Here is a 16,589-nt window from a genome sequence, read left to right on the forward strand (position 1 = left end):
AAGAGCAGATCCTTAAAAGCTTAACTACCGAAGCAAAGGAGAGAATCTTATTTGATGTGCATTTCTAAAAAAAAAAAAAAAAAAAAAAAAAGGAATATGAGACTGTAAAACTAAAAGCCAGATATTCTACCTCAGTAAGACTACAGAGCTGTCTCCATATTTCAAGACTAAAATACGGCTATGCTCTTTGTTTTAGATTTTGCTCCACTATTTTGTAAACATGGTACTGAATCTCTTCTGTGGGTAAAGTATCTTACGAATTATCTGTGAATACTTCAAACACCCTTTTGAAGGAGAAAGTTCTGAAAATAGCTCAGAGCTGCAAGAAGATATCTTTCCTCACAACACAAAAAATCATTTAAAACATTTTAATTCCTTTACTGTAATGTGCCAAAAAGAAATAATGATTTCTAAAGAGTTAAACATTTAATGCACTTTGCTAGAAATCCATATTTTGTAAAACCTATTTACTTTCCTCAGGAACACATAAGAGAAACAATTAGACGTCTAATCTTGGTGGATGTGCACCAAGTATTATTTCAAATGGAAGCAATAAATTATCAGTCGATCAAAAGCACAATACTTGAAGGGAGAAAAAATTCTTTCATCTTAAAACAACAGTTATTACAAAGTCAGTCTTCTTTAAGAACAGAATTGTGAGGCAACGTCTTGAGCTATAAATATTAAAATATGAAGATAGAAGTTTATTTATGTAAGCTGCAGTTAGCAGATTTTGTTAGACTATCCAGTCGAAGAAAAATGGGACTGCATAATAATTTACAGAGTGATCTGGTTCAAGGCTGAAAAAAATCAGGAAAGGACTGTATTATTCATCTAAGGGAAGAGACAGATAGTTCCACTTGTCTGCAGAAATTGTCAGTGTGCTCAATATTAACTACTTACATTTTAAAGGCTTTTTATTTTTATTCAGCCTCACGTATTTATGAACTGTTCTGATCCTACTATTCATCATTGACATCCAATATTTTTCCTAATTAAAATTACTTTGAAGTCTCTGACCTTTAGGCAGACACTCCATTCTGAATTAAAATATAATTATCTTGTAACATGAATATACTTCTCATGCTGCCCCTATGCTCTTCTTTTTACAGAATAAATACATACTAAATGTAAGGAAAAGACTTCATTGCATTTGATAATGAAAACCAGGCTGCTTGGTTTATTTTCTTTTTATTTTTCCTTTTGCATATAACAAGGGCAAAGAGGCAGTAGAGAAAGGGAAAAGCAACACTTAAAATTTATAGAGGAATTCCTTTGTACACAATGCAAAATTTGTCTGCAGGACATATTGCCACGAAAACTCACCAACCCAAGAGCTTCGCTGAAATCAAAAGAAGACTTTTATATGAGTAGATCCAACAGTCACACGGTTTATAATCCTGGGGTATTACATGGAATACAATGCAGTTTACTAAACAGGACTGGAGCCTCTTTTTGAAGGCAAAAGATACCCATACGTTACAGAGTGAAGAAAGTAAATTTCCTGCGAGTAATTTACCGCTTTCTTCCCAAACATTTGGTTCAATGTCCCTGCAGGTATACGAATCACTGGTCTGACTAGTGTGGCACTTCTCATTTATATCCTTGTATTCACCACTGCTTTCCCTACTGAAAGTATCATTTAATCTGAATGAACGATAGCTCTTAACTATATTTTTGCTTTATGTTACTTTGTTATGTTTTCTATGGCCAAAGAATAAGAACTTAATAAATAACCTACCTTTACGTAGAGCTGCTGAAATTCCTCAAGGTTCAGTCTACCACTTGGACAGTCCTTTAGAAATCCTTTGTACCACTGTTTTAGCTCATGTTCATTGAACTCCGTGCTCTTCACCAGATCTTCCATCACTTCAGGGGCCAGCTTGCTATTTTGTTTCCCCATTCTGCCTAAAGAAGAAATAAATTAATACAATTAGCCAAGTTGCTGTGATCATTTTAAACTTGATTAGTGGAAAAGCTGGAACGCATCACTTGCTTTGTGCACACTGCTGCTTTCAGTCAAACTGAACTTCAGGGACTCCCTAGTGACTAGGAAACTAAGCTAGATTTGAATATTTGAGGCTGAAATAGAGAACAGTGAAACCTTCTTCTTTCATTTTAGAAATCTTAAGCCCTGGAGACAGACTGCTTGTTTGCCTTCAAATCAATGATAAAAATTAAAGTAATCTTTTTTATGTTTACTAATGTTCTCATCTAAGTGAAAGATTTATTTTCTTTTGGGTTTGGTGGGGCTTATTGTCCTTCCTTTGGAAAGTACTACCACAGTTCTCTTATTTCAGACATATCATCATCTTGAGAAGTGACCTCTCTTTTTTAGCTATTTCTGTAAGGTAATTTCTAGCTTGTCACTACTCTAAGGCTGAAAAATACGGCTTCATTTTTTCTTTTAATTTAGCCAAAACTTTTCACAGATTCAAGGAGATCTGCAGAATTCCTCTTTATCTTTGTCTTGGATGTCTCTCCAGACACAACACTCACGTTAACAGCAATTCTTCACAGGTACAAGGCTGTGGACAAGACAGGCCTATAATGTGAAGCACTACATATTCCACTGTGAGGACGCAAAGCCAGAGTTGTACACTTGGCCTTAAAAATGATGAAATCAAACTCAAAAGACAGATGTAATTTTTATTTATATATATAGATATATAAGTATACTTACTGTAGAGTTAATACACAGTAGATGATTTATACCCCATCACTGTTAACACTGGAGATACACACTGCATTTGTTATATACATCTTACACACCTATTTATAAATGTTTAATATTTATAAATATAAAATATACAAAAGCACAAAACATGGACATGTCTATAGAGTATAAAGTACATTAATTTCAGTACTCCCTGGTCTGCCCTTACCCCACTCCACAGCATCCCCACACAAATCTCAGCCCCAGCACGGACAACCGGAGCTGTCGGCAATCCCTTTGCTAATGCAGCTCACAGTTCAGCCCCACAAGCACCCTGGACACTAAGAAGAAGGTGGTCTATCTTTTCCAAGGATTCAGCTGGCACAAAATGAGCTCTGGAAGTTCAGTCACCTGCAAGCACGAAATGCTACAAGTCACTGGGCTAGGACATCATCAGCCACGAACGTCCCAAAGCCACAGGGACCAAGGCTGTCAGAGGACTACCCTGCGCTGCTGCACAGACGCAGCTGAAGGTGGAAATGGGCCATCATTTCTTGGGGGTGCTTCCAGCACCTAGCAAGCAAATCCTCCATACGCACACTCCGCACTTCCTCCCTCTATGAGCCTTGCAAGATTCCACCGTGCTTTCTTGCGAATAATGATTTGCTCTGTATTCTCTCCGAATTATAAGAACACCCTACAGGAACTCACACAGCAAATTGTTATTTGCCAGTAGTAAACTACTACTTGGGGGCAGCACACTGCTCACTCACAGCTCAGTCTGGAGGTGTGCTGAACTCCCATCCACACATTTTAGTAAACTTAGCTCAAGTACTGGTGAGTATGCAGATGTCTAGAAATTAGCTGTATTTAGAACAACTGCCCTAGCCTTATCTTTGAATTTCCTTTCTCCTCAACATCAGCTTTCAGAATGAATATTAATTATGTATAATATCGACTTAATTTGCCATAGTCTGAAATTAAATGCTATAGAGACTCATGTACACTAATACAGATCTTTCTCTAGTTCCAACTCAGATGACCTTTAAATAAAATGATCGAATGTTTTGTTTTAATCTTTGTGGTGCCTGCTTATTTCCTTTTTCCTTTTTTTATTTTTTTCCTTCTAATTGTGCTATCCTTTACAGGGATAAAGTGCTTTGCTTAGGACCCGCAGGACCCAGAAAGATTCTCAGTAATTACAGTAACTACCTTAGGGAGGTTCTTAGGGCATCTTCTGTCTCTCTTAATTCATCCAAGTCAACTTTTATTTGACTCTCTTCATCTGGATTCTCATCTCCATTAATATTTACCTCAGTGACACTAATACACACAAAAAAAGTGATCTTTAACAGGGAAATATCAGGCATTTTTGACTGGCAGGTTTTCTATTATTGGTAATGTAATTATAACTTTTCTGTATTGATCATGTTAGTTTTACAGCCCTGTGGCCTGGCACTACACAGATAGGGAAACACAGAGAACCTGTGAACCTCAGCACAGTTTTCCAGTTAGTTACAGTATTTTCAGCAACATGGACATAAAACACTGTAGAAAATGGAGTAGGTCTGCACTTACACAGGTTTACATGACTAAAGAGCTGGACAACGATATCCATCCATAACCTTCTCTATCCTCATATCCAGAGAGATAAGATGGCAGTTTTCTGTCTCTGCGATGCAGGTCCCTAGTTTTGGTGAGCTACTTATTCCCCTGCAGGTTGTCCAGTTGGTCCCAAACACCCTTCAGCCGTCTCTGACACATCCCAACAGATAGCACAAATGGCAGCTAACATCTCGAGAAAACAAGAGTTTGGTTGCAGAGAGCCAAACCAGCGTTTGGGGAAGGTATAATTTGGGGCTGGTGGGTTCTGCACTCTTGCTCGCTGCTCCAGTACGAGACGGCATATCGTCTGCCTTGCTCTGTGTGACGAGGGACTGAACGAGCTGACCAGCTCTGCCACAATGCCTTCCTGTAATTACAGGCCTTCATTCTTCCCTCTCCTTTTAAAGGTCTTTTCTTACAGAATTGAATTACAATCTGCAAGAAGGCTTAAGAGTCTCATATAATTATCAAATATAAACTCACACTTCTGGCTCTGGGAGATACAGCTTGTTTGAGAATAAAAACTCAAATACATAGATTATCTAGTTAATGACATTCTAACATCTTCTAGGGTTTCATTGAGTCTCTTATTATTATTGAAAAAGTACAATCGCCCATTAGCAATGAGTACACCACCGCCAACACAGTTAATTTTCTAAAATTAACACTATTTTAATTAAGTTATAATCATGGTTTCCCAAACATGTTCCCCTCCCCCCTTGTGAAAATCCATGAATATGCATTAGACAAAAGCAGGAGAGAACAGCTGTACTATCACTAAGTTTTCAAGTAGACGAAAGGTCATTCTGCAAGCATTTCTTTGTTTAGTAAATTTAATTTTTTCAAACTGCAAATCTGCTTCCAACTCCCATGCTTCCAACCATGCAATGTGACAATCCAAGTGCTGTTATTCATCTCCTGTTGCATCTTCTGATTGGCAAAAATCATGAAAAGAAAGAAATAATAATAATAATAATAAAGCAACACACTGATTCCAAACCAGTGTGGGGTAGAGATTCATGATAAACAAGAAACCAGCTAAGTGGGTGGCACTTTGCATGAGGAAAGGTGTCAAGTCTGTTCCCAATGCGAATACTCTGGCAGAAGAATGCTTATTAATATTAGCAAGAGCAACAGAGTCCAGATTAGAGAGCCTGGAAAATGCTAAAACTCTACTGTGGTGCCACAAGCAGTAACAGCAATAAAGGCTGAGCTTAAAACAAACATCCTTTCGGACAAAATGCTCCAAAAAGGCCGTCGGCTACCTACAGAAACGAGCTTTTCAGGAGTGCTTCGTGCAGTAGCACCTCAGCTGCCACAGAGCGGCCTCCCCCTTGCTGGCCCATAGGCCATCTTGGCCCCAGCATAGGGGGGTCAGTTTTAAAAGCTGGAGCGTTATGAAACAACAGATCCAAAATCTAAAGCACTCAGGGCTGTGCTGGAGGACAGCAGGCAGGGGAGAATACGAGGAACATTTGAGGATGTATTTGTCTGCTTTCTGTCCCCCCTGGACTGGACACGGAAGAGAGCAAGAGCTGCAGCAGGATCAGTTTGAAGTTACTCTAAAATGACTCAGCAGCATGGCTTAGCAAATTGGTTTTATATTGATTTTCTGGGGGCTTTGGAGGTAAAAGGAGTTAAATCACGTGCACGAAGAGGAAAACAGTTACTCTGGTTTTAAAACCAGACCCAGTCTTCCAGTTTTTCCCTGTTTAAATCTTCAGTTTGATATCTTTCCTGCAATTCCACCAGGAGTCCCACACGTGCTTCAGCCACATTAAAAGGTCTCCTACCACCACACTGCCACCATCCCAATCGCCTGGCCCCTGGCAGGGCTTTTCCCCAGAATACTTCACAGCAGCTCCTCCACAGGTTTAACAGCTCTGCCTCTCCTCTTGGCTCGCCAGTACTACACCATAAGCGTGAGCACAGTTTTAAAAATCAGGATTTTATTAAAGACTTAAAAGAATTAAACTTTAAGAGCAAAACATGGCTTACAGAAACTCCTTTGCTGATTAATGATTTCAGGACATCCCCAAACTGTTGTAAACGCAGCTCTGTTCCCACCTGTTTCCTCATTCCCCTCCTCTAGTCCCCTTTAGCCTTCTCAGCAGGTTTTCAATTTTTAAAGGGGCCAGGTACAAGCAAATATAACTCTGGCCATTCCTAGTGAAGAATAAACCCAGTGTTTTTCAAGATCTCATACTTCTGCTGGTTCTGCAAAGGACCTAAATGCCCGCAGAAACCATATCCCTGCAAACCCAGTCCTGTGCCTTTTGCTTGCTTTGCTTATATCCAGTTACACAGTACCATTTTCTTCTCATGTTGTGTTAAGCAGAGTGCTGCCAGCAGGCTGAGGGAGCAGATCCTTCCCCCTCTGCTCAGCCCTGATGAGACAGACCTGGAGTGCTGTGTCCAGTGCTGGGCTCCCCAGTACAAGAAAGACATGGACATACTGGATTAAGTCCAGTAGAGGGACACCAAGATGATAAAGGGACTGGTGCATTCTGCATACAAGAAGGGGCTGAGGGAGCTGGGACTACTCAGCCTGGAGAAGAGAAGGTTCATGGGAATATTAGCGATGTGTGTAAATACCTGATTGAGGGAGTAAAGAAGATGGAGCCAGACTCTTCTCAGTGGTATCTACTGAAAGGAGAAGAGTCATTAAAAAAAAAAAACAAAAAACCTTCCTTACTGTGATGGTCGTCAAGCACTGGAACAGGTTGCCCAGGGAGGCTGTGGAGTCTCGATCCTTGGAGACAGCCAAAAGCTAACTGGACATAGTCCTGGGCAGCCTGCTCTAGCTGACCTTGCTTGAGCAGGGGGGCTGGACTAGATCTTCAGAGGTCCCTCCAAACCCCAACTGTTCTGTGATTCTATGAAACAATTTGGGGAAAATGGGTCACTTATACCACCTCACTTTTGGTACCCACTATAGCTAGCTAGTTTCATTAAATTCCCTCCAGATGTAACTGAGAGAAAAGGGTTCATCCTAAGGACCATTTGGAGAAGATGCTCTAGTGATTCCAGTCAGCTCCCTCCCTTTGCTGACTCCAGAAGGAACATAGGCAGATCACCCTAGGCCCCTAGGTACAGGCACCTAGGTGATGTTAATGAACAGGACTACCTCAACTTATCTCACTATATTTTGGCTGCTTTGACTCCTACCCATGTTCAAGTTCTTGTTTTCCCAGCAATCCTGCATGAGCTGAATGGAGTAGTCAACCAACATCTCCACAGCAGCAGCCTCAAGAGGCATTAAAGAGTCCTCTTGTAAGGCACATGTTTTTCTTGCTTTTCCCTGGCTCTGGGAAAGGGGAATGAGCCATGTGGACCATGCCAGAAGCAAATTACAACACTCAGTTTGCCAGCTCAGCTGTGCTGGCAGGCAATCATTAGGTTGGAAGGAAAGCTGTGCTTAATCCCCACCCCTCTGCCTGCTCCCAGCCCACAAACTCCCACAGGAACGTGCTGACTCCCATGGACTACATGTGAGATCCAGGCATTAGGCAGGTAAGTGTGGTGGGTGTCTTTGCAATCTTTGACACAATCGAAATCTATAAGCACTAAGTAGATTAAACACTGTATAGACACCAACATATGTGCATGTATAGGAGGAACAAAACCCCAAAACAATTAAATGCTGGGGAAAACACAGAACTATGCGCATAATCTACAATAACAGAACAATTTTCTTGTTATTTTTGATCAGGCTGTTTAACAAATTTCCAGCTGTGTGCTGATAATAACTATAACTCCTGACAACTCCCAGCATTGTTCCTTTCTCCTCAGGCTCCTTATGACATTGCCTTTCCTCTACTAATATCAGCATGAAGGATAGATAGGAGCAGACTGTCAAACCACACAGATGCTTCATTTCTTTGAATATACTTATTGTTCCACAGAAAAAGAAATCTGGAACCTTTCAAACAAAAATGGCCAAAAATCTCATACCCAAAGCCTCATAGGAATACGTATCCAAGAAACAGTATGTGCAGAGGAAAGGAGGAATTTTCCCATCCAAACCATGAAGAACAATGGCTGCAACTGGAACACCTTTGTCCAATTGCAGTGCTTCCTATGCAAATTGGGAAGCATCTACTCACAACAGCTGCCAATGTGATTTCTAAGACAGCTTGCACAAAACATGCAGAGCTCAGGGCCATCTCTATCTCTTGCATAGCAGAATCACACTGGAGGGGAAAGTCCTTTTTTCCCAATAAGGGCAGGAAAGGAAGATCTGTTAGAGAAGAGAATGATATAGTACTTATGTATGATACCATTTGAATCTTTTAGTATACTGATGCCAAAGAAGTATTACAGTACTATTAAACCTTTAGAAAAGGGGTCAGTCGGCTTACCAGGAACTACTGGTAGCAGCAGTTGTCTTTCTCCCCTCACTGTCCCCCTGTAAGCCAGCCAATTTGATCCTCTTCAGTGACTAGGAGTAAAGACTTCATGATGGATGCTGCATTGCAACATGGCCCTCCAAAACTCCCATGGGTAGAAGACTCCCTCACTCTGCTCAATCCCCTGTTCCCGTTCCTCTTCCCCAAGCCCCTAGATCCTAACACTCAGCAGCTTCACACCTGCACTTTGCCAGCAAGAGGAAAGAGCAGCAGCAACCTGTAGGAGTGGAAGCCGAATGCAATCCACTTCTCAGCATTTCCCATTTCTACTCTTGGAGCAGAAAAGCCAGGCAAGTAGCACCACCCCTCATACAGGCAGAGGGACCAAGGACAGAGAGTACCAGACACAGTGAAGCCTAACGGGGACAGGCGATGTGGAGTACTGTGGACCTGCTCTAGCTGACCCTGCTTTGAGCAGGTCGTTGGACTAGATGACCCCCAGTTGTCCCTGCCGATCTCAGCAATTCTGTGACTCGAGAACTGCAGACACCACTTCAGTAGTAATTCTGGGATAATCTGATTATCAGGTACAGGTAGATTCGTTATACTCTTACGGTATTAGTATTTTGCCTGTCAGTGATCTGTAACGTTCAGGAACATGTTGTGTTCTTCCTGCTGAGAAGCAAAAAGCACCCTGAACTGCCAGCTTTCCCCTTCACACAGTGCTTTCAGCCTCTTCTGAGATTTTAATCAAACTTTATACTGTGCTTTGCACCATACAAATCGATGGAAAGTTCATCAGTGAAAAACAAGTAGATTCCTTTGTGCATGTGTAGCACCATATTGAAGTTACGGACAGTCTTAATTTACTGCTGACAATGTAAACTTCAAATTAAGGGTGAGGCAAACAGGCCAGGTTCTGATCTATGTTACATTACAGTAAAACTGGAATAAATCTAATGATTTCACATTACTCTACTGGATTTACCAAAGATCAGATTCAGGCCTGTAATCTTTCTGCCTAAAAGAAATGGGGAAAAATAGAGAGTAATGACATTATGGAATACAATTATCCAACTGAATTGAATAATAAATGGAGAGAAGAGGTTTAAGCAAAAGAAGATATATTTTAAAATGTTAGTTGAAATGAGATGGATATTCAATTAGATTTGAGCAATAAAAAAAAAGAGTAAAATCTGTACAGGAGAATGTTCTAACATAACAGTGACTGGCATGTAGTTTTTTTTTTTTCTTCAGGTGAAGTGTGGAAACACCTGAATTTGTTTTCTTCTGAGTATGGAATAAAACAAAAACGGAGTTAGTTACATTTTCAACATCAAAATCAAGGTTAATACTAGCCAGACCTGCCAGTTGTTGATGCAATTGTTGATGCATGCCTGTGGGACACAGCAGAGCTTTATTCAAAGTGGGACTCTGAAGCAGGCAGCTATACAAACTGCTCTGCAGATACGTGGTCTGAAGTATGTTTCAGGGTCCTGTTTCTGCTCCCTCTCCTCATTCAGATTGGGAAGCTGCTTAGAGCAGGACAGAGCTTTCTCTCTTCCTTTGCAAGTGGCATAAGGGAAAGTATGCACATAAAGCAGAGACTTATCTGGGTTGTTTAACACAACCTGGGTGCTCAGAAGAGCTTCTAGGTTCTACCACTTAGATTTAGCCTTCAAGAGACAGGGACAAAATTGCTCTTTTGCTTGCTCTTTCAGTCTTTCATTTTGAATGGCAATGAGGAGGATATCCATATTTCTACAGAAAATTTTGCCTCTGAATAATCAGTGTTCCTTAAAAAATTTTTTACCGAAGATCTCATATTTAACTGTATTGTTTGGCCTCGTTGCATGCCATAACACAAATAATAGTATTTTTTTTCTTTTTGTCATGTCCACTTCTTCTCTTCCTGTATTTAGACAGTTTGGTGATCTAGTCTAGATCTTCCAAACAATTTAGTGATTAATTTCTGAAGAGAACAATATGCTTGTTAATGCTGCATGTCAGACAAACATGTAAGTATATCTGTTGCCACAGTTTCATTTTGCTATTAAGCCAGTCTCTGTCAGCAGTGGTGATCAGTAAGTAACATGAAGGTGTGAATTGAGGAAGAAGCTTCATTTATTAGCAGCAAGATTAATATTTTCTTAGATGTCCTATTCTGATTTTTTCCTTGTAATAATATGTCTCAAAATGCATGCAGAACATCTACTGTATCTTTTTGTAATAATTCATATGACAAATAACATTCCAATGAATCTGAGTAATGATTAGTCTGACTATCCAGAATGTTCCACCCTCAGAGCCCTGATTGCAGTGACAAGTTTGCTGTATGCCTTATACCAAATATAACAGCTTTTGGCTGATTTCTCTGAGGGTTTCATTCTAGAATCTATGGCTTCCAAGAGGCTAACTTTCCCAAGTGAGATGCCCTGATTCATGGTTGGAGAAATCATAATCTTCTGGACATCACTAGTTCAGAGTAGCCACTAGAAGAAGTTAAGTGTCAGCACTGATGACCATTTTCTAAGCCGTCCATTTCAGAAGAGTGGCCTGTATGATTTTTAGATATTTCAAAGATCTATCCGCTGTTCAGTATGCCACTTCTTCTGGGATGTTTGCTGCAAACTTCTCTTTTTGGGGACTATTGACAAGACATGCTTGAACATTACTGTCTCCCTGAGCGGGATCCAGCCTTCTTCTGAATCACGTGACCACATTTATGTGGCACAGTAAGCATCTATCTAATTTTGTCATGCCAAAATTTCCTCCACCTGAGAAAGATTTTTTTTTTTTCAACTTGTAGAGACCATGGTTATTAAAACACTGTTTTTCTTCAGGATCAACATTATTGATGGTTCATGCTTGGGGATAAGCGCTTTTAGACTCTAGCCATTCACTTTGATCACATTTACATACATGCATCAATATTTTTTCTTAGTTTCTTAGTTTTTGTTTGCTTGTTTTTAAATTAATGGTCATTTATTCTGTGGTAATTACCCTGAGAAAGAATACACACTTTCTCTACACTCAGATTTCAGCAGATCTTCTGAACTGCTAGCAGTTTGTTTTATTGTTAGTTGAATGGTCGGTGTACCCTTGATAAGCATGAAGTAGCCAAATTCTGTAAGCTAGCATGCTTACTAACAGTTTTTTCACTGGTCATCTTCCAGCCTTGTTTTAATTGGTGTTTGAATCAATCATATGCCTTTTTAAGACCACATCTCTCACCCTTCAGTCATTAGGCTCTACTTTTGACACAAGGCTCATACTTCCTTTATATCCATATTCCCCACTACAGCTTTTAAGCAATACTGCCCTACTTTTCTGCAAAGGTGGATTAATCTCATCTAATGTTAGCTGTTTTAAAAAGTTAGTTTTCTTTGGTCCCTCAGTCATTAGAGACAGCCAGAAATCTTCAGAGTGATTCACCCCACATAGAAATAGATGCCTGAAAGAGGCAGCATGAATATATGTATGCCTATTTTAAGATAGGATGAATCACCCTCTACAAGGGTCTCTTTCTTTCTGCTGATTGTAGAGGCAGCCTTGTAACTTGCTTAGATTTGAAACTGAATTTCTAAATGCTTAAAGTGAAATGAGAAAGATCCCACCCTCCTTGACAAGAGTGGATTACCTAGAATCAAGCACATACATTTGCTGAGGCTGATTGTTATCCCTCTATATTACAAACTTTATTCAGGTGTGACTAATGCCATTAAAGGCCCAACACACTGGTATACCAAACACAGGCAGGTATTGCTAGTTATTTCCATCAAAACAGTGGAAAATTAACTCTTTTCCACCCTTCTCCAGGTGCCCCCAGAACATAACAATTTTAAACAGCTGAACTGTGGAAATCAGTCTGCTCAAGACTGTCTCCGTATGTCCTTGTGATTTCCCATTTTTTCTCATCTGTTGTCCTATACTCAGTATAGTTCTTAGCCCAGTAAAGTCCTGGCCTCAAAGAGCAAGAACAGTATTGATTATTAAATATATTATTATCCTATAAAAATTTTCACTCTGGGCATCTTACTGCTATATAAAAGGTTGGTCTTCTACAACTCATTACTAATGTCCAGCGCTCTCTTCATCCACAGCAGTCTCTTTAGCAGCTGTGCCCAATGGTGCAAGACACTGTCTCATGGCAATGCCTGGATAGGCAGGGAGAAGCAGGTACTGTAAGCTGGCTCTTCTCCACTCTTCGCTGGGCACAACTGCAACAAGATTAGTGCATAGATTCTTTCCTATCTCTTCCCAGCTCACAAAATAGTGATAGTGTCTCTTTTCTTCTTGCTCCTGTGTCCTGTGATGACAACTGTGACCAATAAAGGATGGAGTACAAATCTGAAAAAGGATATCAGCACGTGGTCTATAAATAGTGTTGCAAAAAATAGAATAAATACAGGCAGATACATATAGACATATTTTAAATCTTTTGTTTCCATTCAATTTCCACATGTAAAAAGTAACACTGAAGATTTTGGAGTTAGCTCCCTTTTGCACACATCTACAGACCACTGTAAATGCGCTGATTTCAACTGATAATTTTGACCTGTGTGCGAAACAACTACATTATTAAAAACCACATGACTGTGTATTATGAGAGATATTAATAGAAGTGGTTATCATAAAAGTATATTACAGCTTTTTATTTTACCAAAAACCTTTCAAAGTCAAAACAAAGTGTTTGCATCACTGTGGCTAGTGATCCTTTGGTGCAATGCTCACCCCAAATTCATTATAAACCATTCGTCAGAACCTTCCCTTGTGACTGCTTCAGATGGAGCATGATTAAATGCAGAGGAAATACATTACTGAGAAGATGAATCATAATTCTGCAGATTGAAATCAATGGCTTTACACTTTTAAGTTGGACATTGAGGGGTGGTCAAAAATGTTACTCATACAAACAAGTGAGCAAATGAATCACAAACAGCTTGAACAGGAAAAACATACTTAAAATTTGACTGGCAGTAACATCAATTATAGAAGAAACATTAAAAAAAATGTTTTCTTCAGGAAGAACTTTCAATTAAAAAACGCTTCAGAGCTCTAGTATGAAATACAAAGGCTTTCCATCCTTTTTTGATTCTTATAGTTTGGAAGAAATCTAATAATTTAATTAACGGATGTTTGATGGCTCATTTGAAATAAGATTTTAGTTTCTCCAGTCTCATTCTAAATAGGCAGGTTTGTAATCATCCCGCAACAAAGAGAGGATGAACTCATGACTTGGAGAGTATCAGTATGACCTATGCCACTTTGAGTTCAATTCAGCAACCTAAAAACAGGGTGTCCCAGTTGATCCAGGAGGGCACCAGTTTCCCCTAAGTCCTGTGTTAATAGCTGCTAGCTCCATGTGGATGTCTCAAACACCTTAAGGCCTTCCAGATGGCACTAGACACCCATGCTTCAGCAACTGAACCAAGCCATTCTTTGAAGGAGATCTTGCCTACCTAATTTAGACAGCTAACTTGAGCCTACTGAACCAGTGAATGCCAAAGTACCCTGTTTTGTCAACAGAGAAATGCCATTGCAGAAAATCCCTGCTCATCTAAATGTATTCATCTAAGTTTGTATCTATAGGCCCTCTCTCTGGAGTCCTTCAAAAATGCCTGCCTTCCCTCACTCTGCATATATGCTAGGAGGATGGCTTTGTTATGCACCTGAAGTTTAGGTGGGAAATTAGGTGTTTTTGATCTAGTCTAACAAGCTGAGGTTTCCATGCTAAACAAAAAGCTGTCAACCTTCCTATTGGTTCATGCTAACACATGCAAGAGGCAAAGAGTGCACACAGTCAGATGTCATTTCAGCTATGCCAAAAGGTGAGTTGTTAAGCGCCGATAACCGTCGTTTGTGCCTGTCCATATTCACTGTCCCATCCGCTACTTAATAATGTAATATGTCTACAATGCTCAGCACAAGAGGTCCAAATCTTAGTTGAGATTTCCAAGTGACCTTTTAGTTTTAACTAGTATCCTTCGTGTAAACTAGAGCAAAAAGGTCAAGGATGCAAAGGCATGGAACTGAACTGGTCCCTCCAGGACTGAATTTAGAAGTATTCGTTGCTTGTGCTTCTTCCTTTATGAATTTCATTTTCCAAAGTTGTCAATCCAATCTCTGTCACACTGTACACAATTGATTCAAAATGTAAAAATAGCTTCTATGCAGACTAAAAAAAAAAAAAAAGAAAAAGGTCCTTCAGCATGCAAAACCTATGCTACATGGATTAATCCAGCACCAAAGTAATAATGCAAAGCATCAAAAAGTAATAATGCACATAATCATCACCATTCCCTAGTATTTCCTCATTTCCATATTTTAAAAAAGCTCTTAGCAAGGTTATATAGTGAGGGAAATATAGAATGCATTCTGAGATTAATATTGATAGAAACTGCAAAATGAGCCAGAAGAGCAAAGCACAAAGAAAGCTGTCTCTCTGTGAGGAGACTTTGTGTCCCCCAAACAGGAACTTCATTATTATTTCATGACCTTAATGGCAAGTCTTTAAGTCTTTTGTATGTCCTTCATCACATAAAATTCATTATAAACACAAAACAAAAATTCTAGGATATGCAATAACTGAAAGCTCCTAGATATTTCTTTTATTTTTGATCCATGATTTTTATAGTACCGTAGTTGTTCTGAAAGACAGCAAGGTAAAAAAATATATATTAAAAAAAAAACTCTTCATAAATCCAAAGTATGAATCACAGCATATGGTCTTTTGGTTAAAAGATAAGCCAGAGGGGAAGAGAGAGAGAGAGACAGAGAAAGAGAGGCTCTTATGCTAAAGGACTGCACAATTTTCTAATTTCATACATTAAAAGTAATTGAAACAATTTCTTCCAACTGCTTTCAGTGAGAGCTCTATTGGAATAAATTTTTATAACAACTGGTTACTGTGGCTGTGCTAATAAAAACACTGATATATTTGCCCAGCTGAATTCGTGTGTGTGTGTGCAGTGTGTGCACACACACTACACGCTTTTTTTGGCGAAAGAACCATAGACAGACAGAAACGAGACATAGAAACTAGATTTTACTAGTATTTACCGTGGCCAAGAATAATAAAATCTATATGGCGGAAAGAGGAGGAAACAGAAGAAAACTTTACAAAGCATCTCAAGTCTGTAGTACTAGCATATCAAAGAGAACTTCTGTACCTCAACCTGCAAAGAACAAGAAGCAAGGAACAGTCTATTTTCTTACTTTAAAGAGATGCTTGCTTTTCAGATGGCTTTCTGAACACTGTTTTTCTAGGACACGCAGTTTAGTAGTTATCTTTTTGGAGATGACTGAAAAAGGTGGGCAGAAAATGTTAGCAACATTTTTGATTTGGACATCAATGCACTTACAATTCCACCACTTAAACATACGGGAAGCTGCTATAAAAGAACAGCTCTGAGCACAGGTGGTAGCAATGTATCTACAAAAACAGAAGAAAGCAACCATGACGCAGATAAAAATATGATGGAAAATAAGTGAAAGCTATATAAATATTTAAATTATGGGATTATGGAATTAACCCAAAATACTGTCTGATTTCCTTGTGTTTATTTTCCACCAGGATAAAGCATTTGATAGATGCTGCTACACACATACAAGCTGATTCAGAAATCTTTTGGATATTCTCAAAATTCAAAATATAAAATGCTAGCGTGCAGTTCCCTTAAAATTTAGTTCTGATTCATTGCCCACCGAAACCTGTGGCAGATAGAGATCCCCTGGGAAAACTACTTTAGAAGATCAGAAGAAGCAACAGAAAGACTGTAGTCCAGGCTATGCATCCTGGAGAGCATGAGAAACAACTCTAATTCTCAAGCAGCATGATGTTTCTTCTAATTTAGGGATGACTCTTGCTAAATTATCCATGAGAATAGTTGAAGCCCATGGACCTGGACTGCAAAGATGACAGACAAAAAAAAAAGACCCAGGAAGATGGTTTCATTTTGAAGCAAAGTTCATAGTTG

The 16,589-nt window shown here is 39.4% G+C and overlaps 1 protein-coding gene across 1 annotated transcript in view; it reads right to left on the reverse strand.

Moving 5' to 3' along the window:
* VSNL1 (visinin like 1) overlaps window positions 1-16,589 on the reverse strand; it is a 93,183-nt gene that overhangs the window by 51,500 nt on the left and 25,094 nt on the right. Inside the window, exon 2 of the mRNA XM_026097146.2 lies at window positions 1,742-1,908. Within this exon, the coding sequence (XP_025952931.1) occupies window positions 1,742-1,903 (162 nt within the window). The 5' untranslated portion in view covers window positions 1,904-1,908. The remainder of the gene's footprint in view (window positions 1-1,741; window positions 1,909-16,589) is intronic.

Source organism: Dromaius novaehollandiae, chromosome 3, assembly GCF_036370855.1.
Source record: "Dromaius novaehollandiae isolate bDroNov1 chromosome 3, bDroNov1.hap1, whole genome shotgun sequence".
Lineage (NCBI taxonomy): Eukaryota > Metazoa > Chordata > Aves > Casuariiformes > Dromaiidae > Dromaius > Dromaius novaehollandiae.